At 40.3% G+C, this 27,724-nt stretch overlaps 1 protein-coding gene across 1 annotated transcript in view; it reads left to right on the plus strand.

Annotated features, from left to right (window-relative positions):
* INTS7 (integrator complex subunit 7) overlaps nucleotides 1–23,717 on the plus strand; it is a 98,636-nt gene extending 74,919 nt beyond the window's left edge. Inside the window, exons 17-20 of the mRNA XM_029935320.1 lie at nucleotides 6,424–6,556; nucleotides 10,129–10,227; nucleotides 19,114–19,299; nucleotides 22,438–23,717. Of these exons, the coding sequence (XP_029791180.1) occupies nucleotides 6,424–6,556; nucleotides 10,129–10,227; nucleotides 19,114–19,299; nucleotides 22,438–22,725 (706 nt within the window). The 3' untranslated portion in view covers nucleotides 22,726–23,717. The remainder of the gene's footprint in view (nucleotides 1–6,423; nucleotides 6,557–10,128; nucleotides 10,228–19,113; nucleotides 19,300–22,437) is intronic.
* The last annotated feature ends 4,007 nt before the right edge of the window (nucleotides 23,718–27,724 follow it).

Genomic DNA, 27,724 nt, shown 5'->3' on the forward strand with positions numbered 1-27,724 from the left:
AAAAACAAACCCCTTCCTTTAAGTTTCAAAGTGTGCTCACACTTGCATCTACCTTACAGTCTTTGCCCGTTAATTGATGACTCAAGGGTCACACCATCTTTGATTGTGCCATACTCGTTTTACTTCTTAGCACCCAGATATCATTGTACTGTTGATTGGTATGACAGGCGTAAGTTTTTCTCTTGATTGACTTTTTAACAGAGAGGTTGGGTGCATTGTCAGCAGGGACAGGATGAGGGGAGTTTACTCATGCTACTACTCTCTTTCTCACTCTTTTTCCTTCCTACCACTCCTATTTCACTCTTCTCCATCCCCTCTCATTCACCCAGCCTGTCCCCCTAGCCTCTGCCTTTCGTAGCAGGAAAAAGTTGGGAAAGAAAGCCTGTACCTTGAAGGAGGGTTGTTTGGGTTTCATTCTCAATAGTATACAACTGCAAAGAGTGGCTTCCTCCTGAAACTTCTGTTCTTGATATTATATGTTCTGTGCCTTCCAAGTAAAGAAGGACTTGCAGCTAAAAAAGAACCTCAAGAGGACCTCTTTTGCACTGTTGGTGGGAATGCAAACTAGTGCAGCCACTATGGAAAACAGAATGGAGGTTCCTTAAAAAATTAAAAATAGAGCTACCCTGCGACTCAGCAATTGCTCTACTAGGTATTTATGAAAGGGATACAGCTGTGCTGTGTCAAAGGGGCACATGCACCCCAGTGTTTGTAGCAGCGCTATTGACAGCAGCCAAAGTATGGAAAGAGCCCAAATGTCCATTGACTGGTGAATGGATGAAGAAGATGTGGTATATATACACAATGGAGTATTGCTCAGCAATCAAAAAGAATGAAATCTTGACATTTGCAACTATGTGGATGGACCTAGAAGCTGTTATGCTAAGAAAAATTAGAGAAAGACATATATCATATGACTTCACTCATGTAGAATTCAAGATACAAAACAGGTGAACATAAGGGAAGGGGACCAAAAATAATATAAAAACAAGGAGGGGGACAACATATAAGAGACTCAAATACAGAGAACAAACTAAGGGTTACTGGAGGGGTCGTGGGTGGGCGGATAGGCTAAATAGGGCAAGGGGCATTAAGGAAGACCCTTGTTGGAATGAGCACTGGGCGTTCTATATAGCAGATGAATCACTGGAATCTACGCCTGAAATCATTCCACCGCATGCTAACTAACCTGGATATAAATATAAAAATTTTTTAATTAAAAAAGAAAAAAAACTCAAGAGAAGGAGGCATAGCATTGGTATTTCACTGTAGTTTTTTTCAAAAGTGTGTATTTTTCACAGCCTAGAAGCTTTTTTGGAAGAAGAGATCTTGTATGAATATTTAGCTTTGTATCTCTAGCACCTAAAATAGTGCCTGAACCAATAATAGTAAATATGGATTAGGACAGGGTGGATGTCTACAATTATGAATTGACCTCATTCCAACTTTTTAGAATTATCAAGAAGAAACATTTTGAGATGGTGGTTCATTGCATTTTTCTGTTTTAACTTTTTATTTGTTCTGTTGAGTCCTTTGCACTTAATCTTTATGTTGCTGCCTAAAAGATAAGGGCATAGTCCTGGCTATGTCAAAATAAGTAAGACTGGCGTTTTTATCCAGTTAAAACTTGGATAAAAGTTAACTGTTTTCAGACATTGGACAATAGGAAATTCAGGAATGTCATCCCTCAGTGAAGGGACACAAATAAGGTAAACCCTACAATAGTCTTTCCTTTCCCTGGAGGCACTTAGCAGAACACAGTGGTCTTGCTTAGTTGAAGAGATAGGAATCAGGATTCAGGGAACCAGAGGAAGATAGAATTTGCAAGACAGAATACAGGAGAGAGAAAGAAGCTTCCCAGGGAAAGAGCTCCAGAAATGTCATAGACTGTGAATCTTTGGCTGAAGATTAACATATGTGTACTAAGATATACATATGTAAGGGGAAACTGCACAAGGCCAGGCAAAAAACAAGTGCTAGGGAAAGAATAATTACCAGAAAGCTGTAAGCTGAACGTTCTTAGGGCTTACACATGTTTCAAACATTTGAGTTCCAGCTAGCCAAACAGAGAGACCTTATTCGACTCTGAGAGCATTCAGAAGAAACACCAGAAAGGTCATACTACCTTAGCAGTAGGGCTACACTAGGTCTAACTAGTCTTTCAGGTAAGCTTTAAAAGAATCAGGATTATGTACAAGTTGCTTGACTGTCTACCAAAACAAAATTTAACATTCTTTAAAGACAAAAAAATAAAAAGTTCAACAGTATAAAATCCACACTTGTAGCATTAGATCAAGAATTACTAGACATGAGAAGAAGCAGGAAAATGTGACAAATAGCCAGGAGAAAATTTAGTGATTTAGGAAAAAGATTCAACAAATGACAGATAATGGATTTTATGGAGTTGGACTTTAGAACAGCTATTACTAATATTTTCAGAGATTTAAAGGTAAAAGATAACATAATTAGGAGAAATATTAAAGATGTAAAAAGGACTAGATGGAATTTCTAGAGCTAAAAAATACAGTATCTTGAGTTTGCCTTTATTTTTGAAAAATCATTTTCAATGGATATACATTTCAACTTTGGAACAGGTTTAACAGTAGACTAGATATGACAAGAGAAAAGATCAGTCAACTTGGAAAGAATAACAATAAAAACTACTCAAACTGGACAGTGAAATAAAAAAACAACCCGAAAGACAACAGTCAATACGGGCCTATGGAACAGTGTCATTTGTACTAATATATACATGTGACTACAAATCCTAGAAAGAGGGGAATGAAGGAAAGGGAAATATTTAAATGGCTGAAGTTTTTTAATGTTTAATTAAAAATTATAAACCCACAGATTCAAGAAGCTTAACAAACCACAAGATAAGTAAAACCACAATAAGCCGTACATTGTGATCAAATTGCTGAAGATCAGTGGCAGAGAAAAACTTAAATAGCCAGAGAAAGGGAATACATAGAAGGGAAAAAAGATCAGAAGTCCACTGATTTCTCATCAGAAATAATGCAAGCCAGAAGACAATTAGAACATCTTTAAAGTTCTGAAAGTGAAAAAGATAACCCAGTATTCTATATTCAGTAAGAATTACCCTTTAATAACTAAGACTAAATAAAGACCTTTTCAGACAAAATCTGAGAAAACTTGTTACCAGGAGGTGTATACACTAGAAATGTTAAAGAAGTTCTTCAGGCTGAAGAGAAACCATTTCTGTTGTAAACCTGTATCTACAAAATCGAGTGAAGAACACTAGAAATGGTAAATACGTCATGAAATATAAAAGACTTCTTTCATTTTTATTTTTTATATTGGTCATTTAAAACAATAATAACTATGGGAGTTTATAACATGTGGAAGTAAAATATAGGAAATCAGACATGACAGGATGGCTATATGATTTTTATATTTTACAAGAAGTAGCATATAGCATATTATTTGAAGATAACTTGTGATAAACTAAGGATGAATAAACTCTAGCACAACCACTAAAAAATAAAATAAGCCAGGAGAAGAGATAAAATGAAATATTACAAAAAAAGAAAAAGAAGAAAAAAAAGAAAAAAGAAAACGCAGTTTATCCAAAAGAAGACGGGGAGGATGGGATAAAAAGAAACTGAACAGTTGGAAAAAGTAGAAAACAAATTACAAGATGGTAGATGTAAACCCAACCATACCAGTTATTACAGGAAATGTAGTCTTACTCTAAATAAAATCAGAGATTATCCTACTGAATGTAAAAGCAAACCCAATTATCTGCCTACCACAAGTAACCCATTATAAAGACACAGATAAAAAGAAAAAAGGATTGAAAAGTATATATTGTGAAACTCTAAACACTGAAGTGACCATATTAATATCATATAAAATAGACCTCAGGACAAGGTACATTTCATCATGATAAAGGAATCTGTCCATCAAGAAGACATAATTCTTAAATACATACGAAGTAACATCTTATAAACATATGAAGCAAAAACTGGCAGAACTGAAAGGAGAAATAAATCCACAATTACCAAGTTTTCAACACTTCCCTCTTTGCGTAATTAATAGAACAACTTGTCAGAAAATTTCTTAAGATGTAGAAAACTTGAACAACACTATCAATCATCTTGACCTAATTGACATGTATATACCAACAGCAGCATATATGTTTTTTTAAGTGCATTTGGAACATTTATTGTGGTAAACCATAAACTTTAAAGCATTGCAATTATGCAGAATATGATATCTGACAAATTAGAATTGGCTAACAAAATTGATCTCTAGAAAATTCCCACATATTTAAAAATTAAATAAGACTTCTGAATAATCCAACTGGTCCAGAAATCAGAAGGAAAATTAGGAAGTATGTTAAATGGGATGAAAATGAAAATACAAACCAAAACTTGTGGGATGCAGCTAATATAGAGCTGAGAGGGAAATTGATAGCTTTAAATATTTTTATATAACATAAAAAGTTTAAAATCAGTGATCTAAGTTTCTACCTTACCTGACGCTACAAAAAAAGAAAGCAAATTAAACTCAAAATAATTTGAAGGAAAGAAGTAACAAAAATATGAACACTAATCAAGGAGTTAGAAATAAATAATAGAGAAGATCAGTGAAACCAAAAGGTGGTTCTTTGAAAAGATAAGAAAACTGATAAAATTAGTTAGTCTGAGTGGTAAAGGAACACAAATTACCAATATCAGAAATCAAGTAAGAGCACCAATCCAAGTCCTACAGCTTAATCAAAAGCCATAATAGGGGAGTAACAACAGCTTTTCGTGAACACAGACATAAGAACTTTTAACACGCCATGTACAGATTGAATCCAGCAATATACAAAAGATAATACATCAGGACTAAGGAAGTCTGATCCCTGGAATACCAGGTTAACAATAGAAGACCAAAATGCGTAATTTACCATATTGCATAATAAAGGAGAAAAGCTAACGTGCAGGACTTAATAAAGATTTCAGGGTTACTATGAAGCTGTAGTAACTAAGACAATGTGATATTGGCTTGATGGTAGAATGGAGAGACCACTCACATATGATCATTTGATTTTTGACAAAGGTGCCTTCAACCCACATCTCAATGAAGTTTATTTTTTAAGTAAATGAATGCTTTGGTAGGAGGTAGATCAGTATATTCTAAATTTAGACCCTTTTAGTAGCAGGTAACTGTAAAAGACTTTAATTTCTTTATGCTTTATTTGTGTGTATAGTCCTATAAATGAAGTTCAGTTCTTGTCTTGATGGAACTTAAGATATAGTACAGTGCAGGGAATAAAGCTTTGGAGCCAGGCAGATATGAACATGAGTCTCTTATCATTCACTCCTAGCCCTATAAATACGTGCAAGTGATTTCATCACATTGAGCCATGTACCCGTGAACTATAGGTAACGTGATGCCTATCTTCCAGAGTGGTTGTGGTGGTTCACTGAAATCTGTATTAAGTACCTAGGTGAAGTGCTTTCATGGTGCCTTTAACACACACATTTGATGTTAAAAGGATAATAAGGGAGGGACGCTGGGTGGCTCAGTGAGTTGAGTGGCTGACTATTTTGGCTCAGGTCATGATCTATTTCATGGTTTGTGACATCAAGGCCTGTGTTGGGGTCTGACGGCGTGGAGCCTGCTTGGGATTCTCTCTCTCTATCTGTGCCTCTCCTCCTTCACTCTCATGCCCACACTTTCTCTCTAAACAAATAAACGTTTATTTAAAAAGGATAATAAGGGAATAATAAGAACAGTGTTATGCCCAGTGTGGCTAAATTACCTATGTTGGATTTTCAAATAACCCCCTTAAGCTTAGTTAGAATACAAAAGGTTTGCTTTCTTTTCTCACTTAGATTTTCAGAAATACCTTTGTAGAAGAAGGAAGAAATCTAGGTAAAACCTTCCAGCACACTCTATTGACTAGCTCTCCCCTGAACATTCCTGTGCCTTTCACGTCCATGCTGTGGCTCCATGCCATTTCCAGAGCCACAAATGCCCTCCACACTTCCATCTCTCCACATCTTCTCCATCCTGCTTGCCTGATAATTTGATCAGGACCTACCTCTTCGGTGGCATTCTTCCACTCCCTCCATATGCTGATCTGTTATTTATAGATCTTCACTAGTTGTTTGGTGTTTATGGATAATTACCTTTTCAAATGCCTTAGGTCTCCTTCCCCTCATGGTACAGACATTTTCTACCACCTAGCAACCAGAGCGATTAGACTTACAGAATTTGAAGTCAGGTCTGGGTTTGAATTCCAGGCTTATTACTTACTCTCTCCAAGCCCACCTGTAAAATGGAAACAACCATGCCTACGTCATTATTTTACAAATTAAATGAGAACATGTGCAAAGTGCCTGACACATGTAGACATTGAAGTAGTGACTGTTTTGGTTGATTAATTAATTGATACTGATTTGACCTCAGTTTCCAGGAATATGGATCTGCTGGAGCAGCCCATGCTGACAGTGAATATGAGAGGAGAATGATGTCCGTGTATAATCGTGTCTTGGAGGAAGTGGAATCGCTCAATCGGAAACATACCCCTGTTTCTTACATGGCAAGTAACATTTGTTTTATTGAGTTTTCATTACATAGAAGTGGTTTTTTACCCAACTCTGGCACTTACTAACCATGTGAATTCATCGTATTCCCCTGTCTGCCTGTTTTCTGCTGTGCCAGTTTTGTAACGGCTAACAATTGCTATGAGGATGAAATGAGCAAATCCATGGGGTACCTAGCACATCTCTCGCTGCTCCAGAGTTACCTAACTGTGTCGAATCTGCTCTACGACAATGCAGATAAAACAGTTCAACTGAAGTTGTAATAGTTCTCAACCCTGACTACATATTAGAATCTCTTTGGGAGTTTTTTTAAAAATACATCACTACCCAGGCCCCACTCCAGACTGGTTAACTTTGAATCTCTGCAGTTGAGACCCAGGCATTAGTATTTATAAAAGTTCCCAGGTGATTCTGTCCTGACACCAGGCTGAGAACCACTGGCTAGTTGAAACAAGGAACTGGGCTTGTCACCTACGAGGAGGTGAATCACTTCCTGCCCGCTGAAACCACTGATGTCCTTCTAGCCTGCCGAATCTGCTGCCGTTGGCACTGGTGCGCTCCTGTTCTTCCTTGGGTTTCCTCTTTCACAGGACAAACTGACACACCCTCACCCAGCTCTCTCCTCCCTGCCTGGCCATTCGCCAAGGGCTTAGTCAGCTCAGGCTCCTGTATCGAAATACCTGTAGACAGGCTGGCTTCAACAACAGACACTTCTCTCTCGTAGTTGTGGGGGCTGGAAAGTCCAGAACAAGGGTGGCAGCCAGTTTGGTTCCTGGCGACGACCCTCTTGCTGGCATGCAGGCAACCACCTTCTCACTGTGCCCTCGCATGTGGGAGAGAAAGGGAGCTCTGGTCTCTTTTTTACTTGTAAGGACACTAAGCCCATCATGGAACCTCATCCTTATGACCTCGTCCAAACCTCCTAACTGCCCAAAAGCCCTGCCTCCAATTACTAGGGAGCTAGGCCTTCAACACAGAAGTTTGGGGAAGCCATACATTTAGCCCATGACACCCCGTCTGCGACCTTACACCCTAGAGATTTCCCCTTGCCCTGCCCACCCACTAGATGCTGACATTCCCTATAGCTCTTTTCTGGCTCCACTCTTCTCGCCCTGTGCTCTCACCCTTTATCAGGTGTTTAAGAAGAAATTGGTAAGATGCGTTGTTGAAGAGTTAGATTAGATTTTCCGGACAGATACTTTTCCTGACATAAAATCGCCAGTACGTATTTGCCGAATTGAATTGACACTGGTGGTTGTTTGATAGAGACTTGGTTGCTAAGGGACAGTGTAAAGACTATCTTTGAAGGGAATACACACATCTGTGCAAGACATTGATTAAATGTCAAAAAATACAAAGGCTGGGGGCCCCTGGGTGGTTCATCAGGTTCATCTTGGTATCAGCTCGGGTCATGCTCTCACGGTTCATGCATTCAAGCCCCTTGGCTTGGGATTATCTCTCTGCCCCTCCCTCTACTCTTGCACACACACACACACTCTCTCTCTCTCTCTCTCAAAATAAATAATCTTAAAAAAAAATACAAAGGCTGGAAAGTATCAGATTCAACAGAGAAGAGCGTGTTGGTGCTATGCTGGTCCTCTGGTTTACTAACCACACTACGTGCCTCCACATCTCCAGACTGTTAACTGTAATGGCACTCTGCTCCTTACACACCTGTGCACATGTGCCCACGGGGCATCAGCCTCAGGCACTCCACACTCTCCATACAGAGAATTGCAAAATTTGCCTCCATTCTTTTAAAAGAGAATGGTGCCTTTTTGCCCCAGGACAGCCTGAGGTCACTTGGGGTCCCCTAAGTCCACCCTGTAAAGAGGTTTCTCCTAAAACACTGTTGGCATCAGACTTCCACCACCATTAGGATGTCCCTGCAGGTGCTTCCCAGATTCCTCGTTGCAGGAAGGTGAATAATGTTGTGTCAGCAGTTAAACCTGAAGAAGTAGACCCAATGTGTTTGAATCTGTATTGTGGTTTTCTCCAGTAAGAGAGCTGGCTTTTTTTTTTTTTAATGTTTTTTATTATTTTTGAGAGACAGAGACAGTGCGAGCAGGAGAGAGTCAGAGAGAGAAGGAGACACAGAATGTGAAGCAGGCTCCAGGCTCTGAGCTAGCTGTCAGCACAGAACCTGACGCGGGGCTTGAACCCACGAACCGTGAGATCATGACCTGAGCCGAAGCCGGACGCTTAACCGACGGAGCCACCCAGGTGCCCCGAGAGCTGGCATTTTTTTAGGAGTCACTTGGGCACGAAATGTTCAACAGCCTGAAACCAATAAGGAGTGGATTCTTCTAACCTGTAGCCTTAATGCCCAGCTGTTTAAAAGTGTTTACACATAGGCAACTAGATGGCACGGTGCTTGGAATCAGCAGCTCGGAAGGGCAGACAGCACAGGAGAGTGGTTTTCAACTTGAGGTGCTTTGGGGCCACTGGTGGGGAAGTAGACTGAGATGGGGAGGGTAGACCAGCAGGAGCAGTTCTAGGTCACCTGAAGCTACAAGTATTCTGATGGTGCTGAAATGTTTTTCTATTAAGTTTGTAAACCATTGGTGAAATAGAACAAAAATCGCTGAACTAAGAGTCAGGCAACCTAGATTCTAGTCCCAACTTGTCCCATTACCTGGCTAGGTGACCTGGGTCATCAGCAAAACTGAGGATTAGACTGGGTGATCTTTACAATATCTTTGACGGTGTCACAGTTGTATACTCCTCTCCAAACTCATTAAGTTGGGTACCTTAACTGTACAGCTTTTTGTATGTCAGTCATACCTCAATAAAGTGGTTTTAAATACATATATACATACATAGAGTAGCTTAGAACTCTTACGTTCTAGCTGTCTATGGCTCCTTTTGCTAGGACTCAAAGGATTCACTGTGGTGCTTCTCTTCTGCAGCTATGCTGGGAGTTTCAAAACTCATTTAAGTTTGTGAAATAGATATTTGAAATAAAGTGTTCTAGTAAAATTTCAGAATTCCGTAGAGTTGGATTATAGTGTCATTCTTCATCTGAATTCCAATAAGTTTCCACCATTGCTCACTCTGGGGCTGTAGGGACAGGGAAGCCACCACATGGAGGTGGGATGGAGGAGTGATGAGGCTGGGGTTCATGGGATTTAGTGTCAGGCCTCAGACATCAATATGCTGCTCTGGCTTCTTTGCCATATTTTCTTTATCCAACTTTAACATGTGATAATTACTCTATATTGTAGTAACTAAAATCATTATATAATAATATGTCTAATAGCTCTAAGTGCTATGGAAATGCAAAGTTTGTACATATTTTGCCTTGAGGATTTTCTTCTACATTTACTTTTTATTTTATTGAGTATCCATAAATATTTATTCAAAATAAAGCAAAAAATCTGCATTTGTATTCCTTAACATGAATGACATGGCAAACATTTGGGTATTATGCCTGTTTCCTGATAGGTATGTACCTTTGCAATAATCATATGACCATTTGCACTTTTTAAACTTCTTCCTGAAAGTACCATTTGTTAATGAAATTTAGAAATTTATTTTTATTTGACTTAGTTTTTATTTCTCCCCCCAGCATACAGCATGCCTCTGCAATGCCATTATTTCCTTGCTGAAGGTTCCTCTTTCATTTCAGAGATATTTTTTCCAGAAACTACAGTCTACGAGCATCAAGGTAATAATAGCAAGAATATGGTGGTTAATATTGATTAAAAACCCAATTATCTTCTGAAGAGTACATGGGATAGAGCTCTGCTTCGGGATCTTACTTTTGGTTTTGATAAAACTTACAGCCTTTAGTTGTGAATTTCTTCTCCCTTTATTGAATGGTTTGGTGAAAGGAAAAGGATTTGGGGGTTAAAACGTCTCCCTTCTTACCTGTCAGTGCCAGATGCAGTGAGACGGACATTTGGGTGCCTGGAGCTCTGTCTCGTGTCTCCAAGAGTAATTTGAGAGGTTTTATGATAGTCTCCTATAAGGATCTTGAGCTGAGCTGAGTCCATGTCTGATTGGCCTTTCCAGACCCAGAGTAAATCAGGTCCAGTAAAACATCACCAGCCCTACCTCCAGGGTGCTTTTTTGTCTGTGAATATCCAGTTTTGATGAGTTGGCCAATGCGAAGAGCTAGTATTTGAAAATATATAAGGGGCGCCTGGGTGGCTCAGTCGGTTAAGCCTCCGACTTCGGCTCAGGTCAGATCTCACGTTCGTGGGTTCGAGCCTCGCGTCAGGCTCTGTGCTGACAGCTAGCTCAGAGCCTGGAGCCTGCTTCCGGTCCTGTGTCTCCTCTCTCTGCCCCTCCCCCTCTCATGCTCTGTCTCTCTCTGTATCACAAATAAAATAAAACATTTAAAAAAATTAAAAAAAATAAATTAAAAAAATTAAAAAAAAAGAAAATATGTAAGCCACTCAACATTCAGAAATGTATTTTTGACTCAGAGACTGGAATTGTCAGGAAAGGAGGAAAACTGTCACCCGCAAGAGGTTTTCTAGTTTATCCCTGGCAGTAAATGTCTTCCATGCATTTTGCATATCCATTCGAATGCTTTTGACCATAATTCACATTTACAAGTGCAATTCCATTTCAAAATGACCTGAATAATAAGGAAAATTGATAACCTTAGGTAAGATGTGTGCAGGGTTGATTGAGGCAATGTTCAACATTATCAAAAGACCCAATTTCTTCCATGTTTTCATTTAGCAGAATTTGGGCTTTCTGTAATACAAGTGTATTTGGGATTTTATTTTATTTTTTTTAATAATAGTTTATTGTCAAATTGGTTTCCATATAACACCCAGTGCTTCTCCCCACAAGTGCCCCCCTCCATGGCCATCACCCTCTTCCCCCCTCTACCTCCCCCTTCAGCCCTCGGTTCGTTCTCAGTATTCAATAGTCTCTCATGATTTGTGTCCCTCTCTCTGCCCCCAACTCTCTTTTCCCATTCACCTACCTATGGTCCTCTGTTAGGTTTCTCCTGTTCTCCTGTTAGACCTATGAGTGCAAACATATGGTATCTGCCCTTCTCCACCTGACTTATTTGGTTTAGCATGACACCCTCGAGGTCCATCCACTTTGCTACAAATGGCCATATTTCATTCTTTCTCATTGCCATGTAGTACTCCATTGTATATATATAAACCACATCTTCTTGATCCATTGATTAGGTGATGGACATTTAGGCTCTTTCCATGTTTTGTAGAAAGTGCCACTATGAACAGGGTACATGTGCTCCTATGCACCAGCACTTCTGTATCCCCTGGGTAAATCCCTAGCAGTGCTATTGCTGGGTCATAGGGGAGTTCTACTGATAGTTTTTTGAGGAACCTCCTTACTGTTTTCCAGAGCGGCTGTACCAGTTTACATTCCCACCAACAGTGTAGGAGGGTGCCTGTTCCTCCACATCCTCACCAGCATCTATAATCTCTTGATTTGTTCATTTTAGCCACTCTGACCGGTGTGAGGTGGTACCTCAGTGTGGTTTTGATTTGTATTTCCCTGATGATAAGTGATGCTGAGCCTCGTTTCTTATGCCTGTTACAGGCCATGTGGATGTCCTCTTTGGAGAAGTGTCTGTTTAGGTCTTCTGCCCATTTCTTCACTGGATTATTCGTTTTTTGGGTATGGAATTTAGTGAGTTCCTTGTAGATTTTGGATACTAGCCCTTTATTTGATATGTCATTTGCGACTATCTTTTCCCATTCTGTGGTTTCCTATTAGTTTTTTTGATCATTTCCTTTGCATTGCAGAAGCTTTTTCTCTTGATGAGGTCCCAATAGTTCATCTTTGTTCTTGATTCCTGTGCCTTTGGGGATGTGTCCGGGAGGAAATTGCTGCAATTGAGGTCAAGGAGGCTGTTTCCTGCTTTCTCCTCGAGGGTTTTGATGGTTTCCTGTCTCACATTCAGGCCCTTTATCCATTTTGAGTTTATTTTTGTGAGTGGTGGTACTCTTTCCTGCTATGTCAAAAATTAATTGGCTGTACATTTGTGGGCCCAGTTCTGGGTTCTCTATTCTATTCCATTGGTCTATGTGTCTGTTTTTGTGCCAATACCATACTGTTTTGATGAAGACAGCTTTGTAGTAGAGGCTAAAGTCTGGGATTGTGATGCCTCCCGTTTTGATTTTCTTCTTCAATGTTACTTTGGTTATTCAGGGTTTTTTGTGGTTCCATACGAATTTTAAGATAGTTTGTTCTAGCTTTGAGAAGAATGCTGGTGCAACTTTGGTGGGGATTGCATTAAATGTGTAGATTGCTTTGGGTAATAATGACATTTTAACAATGTTTATTCTTCTGATCCATGAGCACGGAATGTTTTTCGATTTCTTTGTGTCTTCTTCAATTTCCTTCATAAATCTTCTATAGTTTTCAGCATACATGTCTTTTACATATTTGGTTAGGTTTATTCCTAGGTATTTTATGATTTTTCGTGCAATTGTGAATGGGATTCGTTTCTTAATTTCTGTTGCTTCATTTTTGGTGTATAAGAATGCAACCGATTTCTGTACATTAATTTTGTACCCTGCAACTTTACTGAATTCATTGATCAGTTCTAGAAGGCTACTGGTGGAGTCTATCGGGTTTTCCATGTAGAGTATCATGTCATCTGCGAAAAGTGAAAGTTTGATTTCATCTTTGATGATTCTGATGCCTTTTATTTCCTTTTGTTGTCTTATTGCTGATGCTAGGATTTCCAGCACTATGTTAAACAACAGTGGTGAGAGAGGACATCCCTGTCTTGTCCCTGATGTCAGGGGGAAAGCTCTCAGTTTTTCCCCATTGATAACATTAACTGTGGGCTTTTCATAAATGGCTTTTATGATGTTTAAATAAGTTCCTTCCATCCCGACTTTCTCAAGGGTTTTTATAAAGAAGGGATGTTGTATTTTGTCAAATGCTTTTTCTGCATCTATCGACAGGATCATATGGTTTTTTTCCTTTTCTTTTGTTAATGTGATGTATCACATTGATGGATTTGTGAATATTGTGCCAGCCTTGTAAGCCAGGAATGAATCCCACTTGATCATAGTGGATAATTCTTTTTATATGCTGTTGAATTCGATTTGCTAGTATCTTGTTGAGTGTTTTTGCATCTGTATTCAATAAGGATATTGGCCTGTAGTTCTCTTTTTTTTGTTGGGTCTCTGTCTGGCTTAGGAATCAAAGTGATATGTGCTTCATAGAATGAGTCCAGTAGTCTTCCTTCCATTTCTATTTTTTGGAATGACTTGAGAAGGGTCGGTGTTAACTCTGCTTTAAATGTCTGGTAGAATTCCCCTGGGAATCCATCCAGCCCTGGGCTTTTATTCTTTGGGAGATTTTTGATAACTGATTCGATTTCTTCACTGGTTATGGGTCTGTTCAGATTTTCTATCTCTTCCCATTTGAATTTTGGTAGTACATGTGCATTTAGGAATTTGTCCATTTCTTCTAGATTGTCCAGTTTGTTGGCATATAATTTTTCATGGTAATCTCTGATGATTGCTTGTATTTCCAAGGGATCTTTTGTAACAGATCCATTTTCCTTCATGATTTTGTCTATTTGAGTGTTCTCTCTTTTCTTTCTGAGGAGCCTAGCTAAAGGTTTATCAATTTTGTTTATTTTGGGAGTGCCTAGGTGGCTTAGTCAGTTAAGCGTCCGACTTCAGCTCAGGTCATGATCTGTCGGTTCCTGGGTTCGAGCCCCACATTGGACTCTGTGCTGACAGCTAGCTCAGAGCTTGGAGCCTGTCTTCAGATTCTGTGTCTCCCTCTCTCGCTGACCCTCCCCTGCTCATGCTGTCTCTCTCTCTCTCCTCTCTCAAAAATAAGTAAAACATTAAAAATAAATAAATAAACATTAAAAAATTTTTGTTTATTTTTTCAAAAAACCAACTCTTGGATTCATTGATCTGTTCAATTGTTTTTGTGGATTCTGTCTTGTTTAATTCTACCCTGATATTTATTATTTCTTGTCTTTTGCTGGGCTTGGGGTGCTCTTGATGCTCCCTATCTAGTTTCCTTAGGTGCTCTGTTAGGTTTTGAGTTTGCACTTTTTCTAGTTTGTTGAAATGGCCTGGATTGCAATGAACTTTCCTCTTAGGACTGCCTTTGCTGCGTCCCAGAGAGTTTGGATTGTTATATTTTCATTTTCATTTGTTTCCAAATATTTTTTTAATTTCCTCTCTAATTGCCTGGTTCGCCCAATCATTCTTCAGTAGGGTAGTTTGTAATCTCCACAGTTTTGGAGGTTTTCCAGACTTCTTCCTGTGGTTGATTTCAAGTTTCATAGCATTGTGACCTGAAAGTGTGCATGGTATGATCTCAATTCTTTTGTATTTATGGAGGGCTGTTTTATGACCCAGTGTGTGATAAGTCTTGGAGAATGTGCCATGTGCACTCGAGAAGAAAGTGAATACCCTAGCTTCAGGATGGAGAGTTCTAAATATATCTATTAATTCCATCTGTTCCAGTGTGCCATTCAGGTCCATTGTTTCTTTAGTGATTATTTTTTTTTTGTCTGGTTGACCTATCCATTGTTGTAAGTGGGGTATTAAAGTCCCCTGCAATTAGCACATTCTTATCAATAAGATTGCTTCTGTTTGTGATTAGTTGTTTTATATATTTGGGAGCTCCCAAATTCGGCTCATAGATATAATTGTTAGCTCTTCCTGATGTAGAGACCCTGTAATTATTATATAATGTCCTTCTTCATCTTTTGTTACTGCCTTTACTTTAAAGTCCAGTTTGTCCAATATAAGTGTGGCTACTCCAGCTTTCTTTTGGCGTCCAGTCTCATAGTAGATATTTCTCTATCCCCTTACTTTCAATCTGGAGGTGTCTTCAGGTCTAAGGTGAATCTCTTGTAGACAGCAAATAGATGGATTTTGGTTTTTGATCCATTCTGCTACCCTGTGTTGTTTGAGAGCAGCATTCAGTCCATTTACATTCAGTATTATTACTGAAAAATGTGGGTTTAGATTTATTGTGTTCTCTGTAGGGCTCATGTTTGTATTGATGTCTCTGGTCTCTGGTGTCTTATATTCTTTCTCTCATAGAGTCCCTCTTAGGATTTCTTGCAGGGCTGGTTTGGTGGTGATGAATTCTTTCAACTTTTCTTTATTTGGGAAAACCTTAATCTCTCCTTCTATTTTGAACGACAGGCTCGCTGTCAAGCCATGAATTCTTGGCTGCATATTTTTCCTGTTCATCACATTGAATATTTCCTGCCATTCCTTTCTGGCCTGCCAAATTTCAGTAGATAGGTCTGTAACTACTCTGATAGGTTTCTCTTTGTATGTAAAGGCCCTTTTTTCCCTAGTTGCTTTCAGAATTCTCTCTTCATCTTTATATTTTGCCAGTTTCACTATGATATGTCGTGCTGAAGGTCGGATTACGTTATGTCTTAGGGGAGTTCGGTATGTCTCTTGAATTTCAATGTCTTTCTCTTTCCCCAGATTGGGGAAATTTTTGTTATAATTTGGTCCAGCACCCCTTCAGGACCTTTCTCTTTTTCTTCCTCTTCAGGAACTCCTGTGATACGGATATTGTTCTGTTTGATTGTATCACTCAGGTCTCTGATTCTCCTTTCGTGCTCCTGTATCAATTTCTCTTTCTTTTTGTTGGCTTCTTCTTTTGCTATAACTGTGTCTTTTAATTCACCTGTTCTTCTCTCTGCTTCTTCAATCCGTGAATTGGCAGTCTCCATCTTATTATTCACCTCATTTATAGCCTTTTTTAACTCGTCACAGCTATTTTGAAGGTTCCTAGTCTTCGTATCAGTATCTTCTCTAACAGCTTCTATGCTTATACAAGCCCAGGGATTAATTTTATGATAATCGTTCTAAATTCTTGTTCAGTTATGTTGCTTGTGTCTGTTTTGAGCAGTTCTGTTGCTGTGATTTCTGCCTGGAATTTCTTTAGAGGAGAGTTCTTTCATTTCGTCATTTTGGCTAGCTTTCTGTCTCTTATCAGTTTCAAAAGCTCTTTCTGCACTGTGTGCCTATTTGTATGGCTCTATAAAGGAGACTCTTTGACTGTCCAAGGCCTGTCATTTCAGGAGATGTTCTTTTAATGGTGTGTCTCAGTTTCTCTTGTTGTGCCTGTAATTAATATATTTCCTTACTCGGGGATATTTGACACTTTTTACTATGTGGGCTTTGGACTGTTTCTTGAGGTAGCCCTGAAAAGGAAAACAGACAGACAAACACACAGGGAACACAAGCACTCAAACGCATTGACAGATCCGATAAATAAGCAAACCAAATGGGAAAGGAAAAAAGGGAACTGGAAAGAAAAAGGAGGACAGGAAAGGAGAAAAAAAAAAACCCGGGGGCACAGAGACAGCCAGAGATAAAGGACAGTCTGAGAGCCTCAAACCTGTGGAGGAGAGGGATAAGAATGAGATAAGGGAAAAATATCTGGATGGTAAGGGTTTGATCTAATCACAGCAGTGTTAAATGTTGGTCTTTCCCAGACTCCTGGGGGGAAAGGGAGAAAAGGAGGAAATAGGAAAATAGAAAAGAGAAAACACGGGGCGCCTGGGTGGCTCAGTCGGTTAAGTCTCCGACCTTGGCTCGAGTCAGATCTCACGTTCGTGGGTTCGAGCCCCACGTCAGGCTCTGTGCTGACAGCTAGCTCAGAGCCTGGAGCCTGCTTCCGTTTCTGTGTCTCCCTCTCTCTCTCTGCCCCTCCCCCTCTCATGCTCTGTCTCTCTGTATCAAAAATAAATAAAACATTAAAAAAAATTTTTAAAAAGAAAAGAGAAAACAAGGGGAAAAATTATAAAAAAATAAAAATTAAAAATAATTAGTATAGAAAAAATTGAAAAAAATAAAAAAAATAGCACGAAGAGAAGAATCCAGCTCTCCAATGCGATGGGCGTGGTTCGATGTAGGCCGGTTGGGTCTCAGGGCCTGGTCTCTGAGGCCCCGCCTTAGTGGATGCAGGGAGAAGACTGCGGCGCCTCAAGTCCCTCTCAGACCATGCATTGCCAGCCACTTTCTTGAGTCCAGCCTCCCCATGCCATGGACGGGTCAAATTGTTTTGGTTTTCTAAGGTCCGCCAGGCCTTCAAATACTAGTCCACCCACTTTACTGTTTCCGCCACCATTAAAATAACCTTTGGCAGCCAGGCGGCTTTCTCATTGGGACTGAGCAGTGGGATTGGAGAGCCAACCCTTCCCTGGCTCCACCTGAGGTTTGCAGGCTGCCAGGCCCACCGGATAACAGGCCCGCTGAGATGGTTGGATTTCTCTCCCTGCGCCTAGCGGCTGCAAATGGAAAGTTTGTCTCTCCGCTGTGCCACGGGCTGAGGTCTCCTTTCAGTGTCTCCTCTTCCCCTCAGCTCTGTACCTCCCTGGAAGCTGGTTTGCACCCAGCGTCTTGCGCTGCCATCTTGTGCACAGCTCTCAAAATTCTGTGCCAACCTGCACGACCGTCCTGCACACTCTCGGCCCTGCATGGTGCTGGGCAGCCTCTGGACCCGTGCTCTCTGTGGCCCGGGGCTAAGTCTCTGGGCACTCTCTTTCCCAGCTCCGCTTTGAGCCGGTGCTCCCTCCCTTAGAGTCTCCGTTCCCAGTTTTCACTCACTCAGGCATCCGTGAGGCTGATATTGATAAGGGGTCAGTGCAGGTACCTCTGCTCCTGGAGATCAGAAAGTTGTGGCTTTTAATTCCTCTCTGTTTGATGGCTGCGGGTGTGCAGAGGTAACAGTGTTCCCTTCTTCTCTGCCGCCTTCATCAGTCCGGGATTTTAAATATGTTTTAAAATAAAAGCTACTCTAATGAACAGTTTGAAATTGACTTTTTTACCATTGTGCCTTGATTGTATGTGTAACAATCCTAGAATATTAAGTACATTTGCCTTTGAATTTAGTGTATTTAAAAGAAAGAATGACATATGGCCATTTGTAGGAAAGTGGATGGACCTTGAGAGTGTCATGCTAAGCGAAATAAGCCAGGCAGAAAAGGACAGAAACCATATGTTTGCACTCGTAGGTCTAACAGGAAAACAGGAGAAACCTAATGGAGGACCAAGGGGAGGGGAAGAGGGAAAGAGAGTTGGGGAGAGAGAGGGATGCAAAACTTGAGAGACTATTGAATTCTGAAAATGAACTGAGAGTTGAAGGGGAAGGGGGAGGGGGGGAAAAGAGGTGGTGGTGATGGAGGAGGGCACTTGTGGGGAAGAGCACTGGGTGTTGTATGGAAACCAATTTGACAATAAAATATTATGGGGGAAAAAAAGTACATAAGACCAAAGGACAGCATCTGGACATGAAAGTTTACATGCTGCATTTCCCTACTGGAATTGGTTCATAGTCAAAGAAAGGCCCCACCACAGAAATGGGCAAGAATAGTGCCTTCACTGTTTTCTCACCCTCTTTTGCCCTCACACAGAACTGGGGTTTGAGGTAGAAAATATGGTGGTATTTAAAAGGAAGCATTAGGAAAAGGAACCCTTGACCTTGAAGGTACATTGGTTGTGTGTGTAGCTTTGTAACCTATAAATAATAATTAGCACAAACTTGTCTGTCGAAGAAAGCCTGTTCTTGCTTATTAGCACATATTTTAACGTTGGTATTCCAGCTTGCCCTGTCGCCGTCCCCCCGGAACCCTGCAGAGCCCATCGCGGTCCAGAACAACCAGCAGCTGGCCCTAAAGGTAGAGGGAGTGGTTCAACATGGATCAAAACCAGGGCTTTTCCGCAAAATTCAGTCCGTCTGTCTGAATGTTTCTTCAACACTGCAGAGTAAATCTGGACAAGACTATAAGGTAATTTAGGAAAGAGGCAGAGATGTGATGTGATTTGATCAGCTTATGTTAATGGAAGTTTTCCAGTGTTAAGCAGATTGCAGTTACACCTCCTAAGGGATGCGATATGGACACAAGTTAAAAGTACATTCTGGGGCTTGAGGGGGCTTGTGAACAACACTTCTCTTTTCCCTGCCTGAGCCAGCTGATCGAAAAACATCCAGGCAAACAGGGATCAGAATACAAGTCTTATTATTATAGCTGTCGGGAAACCCAGCTCGGGTACCTGGCAACAGGGACTTCCTAACCTTGTGCCTCTGCACTGAAATTTTCCCACCAGCCTCAGCCCACACACACAGGAGCCTGCCCCTATAAAACTGATGGTAGGAAGGAGTGCCCTGACGGTCCAGAGAAGAGAAAGAGGAGGTCTTAGCTCCCCGTGCTCAGTTCCTACCCAGAACTTCCCATCAGTAGGATTCACCTTCCCTGGAGACCAATACTGCTCATCTAATGAAAAGGCTCTCCACATGGAGGGAAACATCAGGAATGAGGAAGTAAGTGCTTCCTTACCTCAAAAAGCACACATCAGATTATTTTTCTCTATTTTAAGGGAATTTTAGCATTTCCCCCAAAAAAAGGGTCAATACAACATTGACAGGCACGGTCAGATGTAAAAAGTAAAATCTTTCCTTAAGGTCTAACCGTAGGAATTGGCTGCTTTGAGAAATCATGAGGTAGGTAACCAAAAATTGTGCTTGCTGTGTTAGCTAAGACCAGGATGCTGAATACCACGGAATACCAGTATTCCAAATGCAGAGTGTTCCTTTCTGTGGACATCTCTTTCTGGTTCTTTGATGGTTTATTCACAGTAAATGGAAAAAGGGAGCAAGTACACAGTTGTATGAACAGAGTGGTTCAAATGCCCACATTGATTGTATCCAGGTTTATCGTGGGCATGCTTGAACTGAGCTCTGTAGCAATGAAAGGAGGATTAGTAGAAATATAAAAAGAGAGCATTTTATTCTCTTTAGTGGTTTTAGGCTAAAAACCCAAGAGAAGGTGTGGCTTAAGCCATTTTTACTTTCTTTACTTAGGTAACTTTCTCCTTTGCCCACTCTATGGCTCAGCCACCATTTTCTTCTCTTCCATTGTTCTCTTCCTCTCTTTGACTCCCACAACACGGAGCATGGTGCCTTATGTAGCAAATGTTTGGTGAATGATGAAAAAGAAAATCATTTGCTGTTTTTAGTATATGTGCTGCTGAAGCGAGCACATCATTTGCTGTTTTTATAGTACAACTGTTATGTTCATGGGTGATCCATTTTGTCATAGAAGGTCCTAGTGAGAATTTACATGGTTAACTTACCCCTTTCAGCAGCTGTCTCCTCACTTTCAGTTTGAGAGAACAGTAACACCGATTCTCACTGTTCCTTGTATATGATTTCTACTGTTAAGAAAAAAAACCCTTCAAACCCGCCTTCTGCTTATTGACTTACCTCCGGAGGCACTGCTTAATGCCCTGAAGCTGGTATAAGTTATGTAGTACAAGATTGCTCTGTTGTGTGACACGCAGTGAGTTCTCAACTTGAAATGCATCATCCATTCAGAGCGATCAGGTTGCCTTGGCCTATTTCTGATCCTTTTAAGGAAGTTCTTGTTTGGTAGGCCTGTTATTTAGGGACCTAAAGCCCTGTAGAAGTTGTGCAAACAAACAAAACAGGGCCTATAAATCCAAGATCTTGAATTGGTCAGTGATTTCATTCCACTGCTGTTACAGAAAGGTTGACCTCATGGTAACTGCTCCCTGAGTCACAAAGCTTCAGGGCACATTTCTATCATTAATTATACAACAGAAGCACATAAATGTAGAACAGTCTGGCCACATACTCCTTAAGGTTGCCTTTATATACATTCTCAGAATAAGTGTCTCTCTTGACATACTTCATCTAGGGTGCAGGTCAGGGTAGACCAGCAAGTGTTACGCTGTTCTTTGAAGGACAAAGCCATGAGTGTCTAGCTGAATAAGTGAACAAGCCCACAAATCTGTTTTATAGCATATTGTGCTGCCCATCCAAACAAGACACTGATTATTAATGAGCACTGTACAAGTTATAAAGCTAATTTGTTTTAAAGAGGGAGGAACAGCTGCATTAAGTAATATAAAATCAGACTAGCTAGGAGGAAGAATCCTAACTTGTATTTACTTAGTATTACATTCTTTTTCAGTCTCTTAGATTTTAAACTCCCTGAAACAGGTGATTGTGCCCTGTTTCTTCAGAATTTCTCTTCACAGCCTTAAAGAAAAATGGGAATTGGAGTTGAGAATGGGGTAAGCAAGTGGAGGAGAGGAAAATGTTCTCTTCTACCCACTTAATGATAGATTACACTAACATTAAGGCAAATTAACAAGAGAAAAGCATACAAGTTTGTTAGAATTCTACACATATATGGGAGTCTTCACAGGCAATGGAAACCCAAAGAAGTGACCGGAGCAGAAAGCTTATGTAACTTTTAGACAAAGAAACAGTAAATCTGTGGAGACATAAGACAGCTCGGCAGTAAAGAGGGGGAGTGAGTGGGAGAGAGACGGGGCGGGAGTCTGTTTGTGCAGGTGCATTTCAGCATTGACTCCCAGGCTCTGGTATAGAGGTTATTCTCCTTCTCTTGGTACCAAGAAGGGCACCTTTCTCGTGGGAGGTTTTATCGCCTGTTTTAAGTAAAAATGGCAAGTTCAGAGAACCCGTCCTATATCCTGCTTCTCAAGTGATTGATTAAAAGAATCAATGTGCTAAAGCAGCATTATTTTGAAGAGGCGTGGCCTGAGCTCCTTCACAAGGAGGAAAGGCCGGCATATGAAGGCGTTGAGAAAGGCTCTGCAGCTTGTTCTAGGAGTGGGGGGCTAGTATCCCTTACTGATAAAGAGTGTAGGCTCTGGAGTTCACCTGCCTCGGTTCCAGTACTCATTAGCTGTGTGACCTTGGAGAAATTACTTAACCTCTCTGCCTCAGTGTTCTCATCTGTAAAGCAAGGATAATAATAGTACCTAAAGCTCTTGGTTGTTTGCAGGGATTAAAGAAGCACTTAGTACAGGCCCTACCTCACAGTAAGCACTCAGTAGATGTTAGCTATTACTGTTATCTAACAATTTTTTCATTCCAGATACCCATTGACAATATGACCAATGAGATGGAGCAGAGGGTTGAACCTCATAATGATTACTTCAGTACTCAATTTCTGTTGAACTTTGCTATCCTCGGAACACACAACATTACAGTGGAATCTTCCGTGAAAGATGCCAATGGTATTGTGTGGAAGACAGGTCCCAGAACTACCATATTTGTCAAATCCCTGGAAGACCCTTATTCCCAGCAAATTCGCCTACAACAACAGCAGGCCCAACAACCATTACAACAGCAGCAGCAGCGAAATGCCTACTCACGGTTTTAGCCACATGATGAACGCACTGCTGACTTTACAGGAATTGATCAATTGGGCAAAAGTAATTCGATTTTTCATGTGGATTAAGATAAAAAAGAATGTGGAGTCCATCTATCCATTGGGTTCTATAATGTGATACTCTGGTGGAAAAAAGGGTTTGTTTGTTTGTTTATTTGTTAATTTAATTTGAGAAATAATTGGATTCCTAGCCAGAAAGACTTTTTTTCCTTTGTTCCTTCTCAAACCACGTCCTTTATCTTGTTTGACATTTTCATTGTTTTTCTGTTGTGAAGCCTTTCTTTCTCTTTCAAGAAAAGTCATGTTTTGGGTTCACTAAATTAATATACACCAAAATACATCACTCACTGCCTGGCACAGACCTCTCATTCTGAGCGAGGCATTGGGAGGTTCTGACTAGTTGGTACAGAGCTTACCGGTGGTCACAGACACAGAGTTCTGCCCTCAACAGACTTCAGTGGGTCCCCTGAAACACCAGTTTTATGGATTTTGAGAGCATGCAGTCTAGCAGAATTGAAACATCCTGCTGTATTATTTCAACTATTCACCCAAGTTTTTCTATGCTAAGGCAGTCTTGATGTATTGTTTTAGTATTTAATTGACCCCCGAAAGCAGCTAACAGTTACATACAAAGATTGGCGAGTAATCATTTGTGTTTTCTATTTCTCGTATGTATGTGGTTTTGTTTATACTATAGACTGTTTATATTATTTCCAAGAGTGAGAAAAATCACTCACATTTAATATCTTAATGTTTGAAATTAGGAGGGCAGATCTGGATTGGGTTCTTCTTGGCAAGTTATGTAATGCTGGACTCGATTGTCTAGAAAGAGCAGTCTCTTTATAGCACAACCTCAATTAGTTGGGATGCTCAGGGAATAGAAGTTTTCTGGTTAGCCAGAAAACCCTTTTTTCTATCTCAATACTGGTTGAAAACCATTATATAAAATATAATAATAATAAACTTTCTTGTCTTAACACATATACTAGATGTAATATACCCATTCGTTCTCGGTTTGGGACCATTCGCTGCTCAGGATCATGGTTTCTAAACATCAGGGATTGTATGTAGGGTTGCAGATGTTGATGACGTATGTAGGGCAGTTGGGCCGGAAGCAGTTCCTAAGAGGAAGCCGGGCACATTCCCTAGAAGTTCCCTTTTTAACTAAATCTCCCATTTTCTATGCTTGTGTTTTGCATTCTTTTTCTCTTTAAAGTCAACATTGGCTCAAACTTAAAAAAAAAAAATGAGTTGGTTTTTCTTTGTCCTTCTTTTTGCCTCCAGTGCTGAAGTGATTGGCAATTCAGATCCCTCTGAGATCCTTCAGTGATCTCTTGGCTCCATGAGCTCTTGTCCCTCAGCCACCGTTGGCGAACATCTCCAGTGTTGACTGTGGGTGACATCCCTTTACGTTCAGCCCCATTGTGCATGGTGCACAATGTGCACAGTTGTGACAGCGTCTCGGAGCACAGGCCTTAGGAAGAATCGCTGGAGTGTGTGAACCCCTGGACCTCCCAGGGGTGGAAAGAGCTGACTCCAGAAGCACAGGTTGCCCTTGCCCCTTTGGCTCTGATGAATTAGCTGTGTGACCTGAGGCAAGTTACTTATCTCTTTAGGCTAGTTTCCTTGTCTGTAAAATGACTGAATGAGACTGGATCTAAAGCCAATCTAGAGTTTTATCAGGTGATTGAAAGACTAAAAAGACCAAAGACTCTTAAATTAGGGGAGAATTTAAAAACAATTTTTTTTAATGTTTTATTTATTTTTGAGAGAAAGAGACCGAGATTGAGCAGAGGAGGGGCAGAGAGAGAGGGAGACATAGAATCTGAGGCAGCTCCAGGCTCTGATCAGTCAGCACAGAGCCCAACGTGGGGCTCCAACTCACAAACCGCGAGATCATGACCTGAGCCAATGTCGGATGCTCAGCCGACTGAGCCACCCAGGTGCCCCCCAAGTTTTATGTTCCTAAAAGACCAGCTTTTGAAAGCTGTAGTTATAAACTCTTTGATTTGGTGCACTGTAGGGTTCCGGCCACAAACTTGGAAAGAAATTACTAATAAAAACAAATCCAAATAGTTCAAAGTATGAAAATAACTCTGAAGCAAAAAAGGCTATTTTAATTGAGTATGGCCATTAGACTCAGGATTAGAATTCTGGTTTTATGTTTGGTATCATGTCTACTGCATTTCTGGCATCAACTGTTAAGCAGTTATTTGAGGTAAGGGGAAATTGTGTTTATAATTTCAACACTATAGTTATAAATGGGAAGAATATAAAGGAGTAGATGAAGGAGAGAAAGATCCATGTATACTGATTGTGAAGTGAGCATGTTCTGTAAATTTACAAATATGAATAATAAAGGGAAGGGGCTGATCAATTCTGGGAAGACAGGGCTAATTTTTCTCAGTGTTTAGTCTCTTTGCAGTATAGCCTGGTGGGTCAGAGCACAGCCTTTGGAGCTACACTGTCTGGATCCAAATCCTAACTACGCAGCTTTGTGACCTTGGACAAGCCACTTGACATCTCTATGCCTCCGTTTCCTTACTCCTAAAGTTGAGAAGTATAATACTGCTTCATGGGATCAGTGTGAGGACTGAGTTAACATAGACTTAGTATAGGGAAAGCAGTTAGAACAGCCCAGACATATAGTAAACAGATATATAAGTTTGCTAGCATTGTTACTACTATTATTATATCCTCCTGAATACTATTTTTCACAGTTTTAGATCAGTTCTTATTCTTAGCATTTTATTTATCCATAATAAAAGTTCCCATCCTCTGCTACTGAACACACATTTAAGCTATCTTCCCTCATTTTCAATTTGGGTATGTGGAGTAATAACAAAATAATACTGACCTAAACAAAATGGAATTTCTGTCTACAACCAATACTATAAATCCTATTTAATTAAAATATTTAAAGACATATATGAAGAAAATTATGAAAATACTTTCTAAAGCTACTGCTTGTCTTCAGTGGTGACAACAATAATATATTGACTATTTAGAAATTAAAGTACTGTTCTATTCCAGCTTGACACAAGAGATTTTGTGATGGTGACCTTTCTAGTACAAACTAGCCAAGGTGGCAAGTAATTTGCAGCTAGAGGCACTAAGTCACTTTTCCCATGGTAGTAGAGTTCCCAAAAGAGCAAACCAAGATGCTCAAAGTTCCCAGAGATGTCAGTTTAAGTTGTATTTTAAGACTTCTTGCCATGGATCCTTATATTCATCCCTTGGTCTTTCTGTGCCAATGCCTGCCAGCATTGAGAATCATAGGATCCTGCCACTTGGTATGTAGCATTCATGCAGCATGTGTCTAGTAGAAGGTTCTGTGATGATGGAAATGTTCTAAGTCTGGCCTTTCAGTACAGCCACTAGCCTTATGTAGTTATTGAGTATCTAAAATATGGCTAGTGTGACTGAATCTTTTATTTACTTTTAGTCCAGTTAAATTTTATTGCCTGCAGAGTTGGGACAGTGCAAGAGTGAGAAGAAATAAAATTCACTGTTCCCTTAGGGCCTAGATAACTCTTAAATAGATTTCTAGATAAAGGGTCTCCATTGGAATTCTTTGACGTGCCAAAGGTTTCACATAGAAGACTAGATGACAAGGAAGGTATTCAGGGTTTGAGTGTGTGCTTTGCTTCTGGTAATACTGTACTGCTCAGGGACCCAGCCCTATTCTTTCTGTAATTAATCCTTGGATTTAGCCTCTGTCCGTCACCAACATTCAGAGTATGTGGCCCAAAAGGCTGGTGAATGGGCTTAGATCTCCTCCCCAACTGCAGGAGGTTATGGTCTTCCTTTCCATTTCTTGCTCAAGAACACAAAGACCTTTAACTCTATGGGCTGTGTATTTTATTGGCTTGACTGGAGCAAGGCCATTATTACCCTGTAGTATCTCCTGGTCTAACATATTCATCTATGGGCAGTTTAATTTTTAATTGCACTTGGCATAAACAATGAGTCATTTTTTCTCCTTAACTAATATATGAAGGCCTGGAGCCATTGATTTCCACATTCTAATGTAGAACACTAAATGTTATACATTTACTTTTTTCAAATCTACTGCACGTACCAAACATTTTTCAGTCTATATCTTTTCCCTTCCTGCTTCCTTGCTGACCTCCCCCAAAGCAATTCTGTTTCTTGTGCAAGAACTGTCCTCTGTTTAGTCCTGGTTAAAATTGAAACTTGGTGAAATGAGTTCGGGGATGGTCTTCTTCTCAGATCCTGTCTACAAGGCCTTGCTTTTGTCTTGTGATATTTAGCTGGCAAATGGAGACTAAAAGTATTTTTATTGTTGTTTCCAGACAGTTATTTTTGTCAAATTATAAAGGTAAAATGATACTAATTCATTTGGTATTAAGAAATGGATCAGTCAGCAAAATGAACATCTCTACCCTCAGCAGTCAGGATGAGTTGAAGAAAATCAGATTGTTTTACAGAGAGAAAATATTCTCTACTTTACCCTTTCGTTTTCTTGGGAGATTTCATTGGTGGATTTTAATGAAGCTTCTTTGTGGCCAGAAGCAAAACTATTTCAGATGGAAAACTAAGACATCATAGAGCTAAACTAGACTGAGGAATCACGAGAAGATAGTGTCTAGTTGGGTGTCATGGAAGGTGAGGACAGGCAGTACTACCTCAAGTCACCCCTCCTCCCTGGGAGCGGTGACGCTAATGATGCTTTTTGCCTGTTCGTCTTCTCTGGGGAGATGAGCAAAGTAATGACCAATTGCTAAGACTTGTGTCCCCCACCTGGCTTTGCCTTCCCCATCCCCAGCCCGCAGCAAAGGTAGACGTCATGGGTTGGGGTCAGTTCTGAAGCCTCCTCTACACACACACACACACACACACACACACCCCTAGGACAAGAATAGATGAAAAGCCTACTGTAAAAATGCAAGTGGAGGACTTGGGGAGCAGGGCCTCCCTGATGTGAGCCCCACGCAATACCAGGCTCTGAGCCAGGGGGTGGGAAAAT

This window comes from Suricata suricatta, chromosome 3 (genome assembly GCF_006229205.1).
Source record: "Suricata suricatta isolate VVHF042 chromosome 3, meerkat_22Aug2017_6uvM2_HiC, whole genome shotgun sequence".
Lineage (NCBI taxonomy): Eukaryota > Metazoa > Chordata > Mammalia > Carnivora > Herpestidae > Suricata > Suricata suricatta.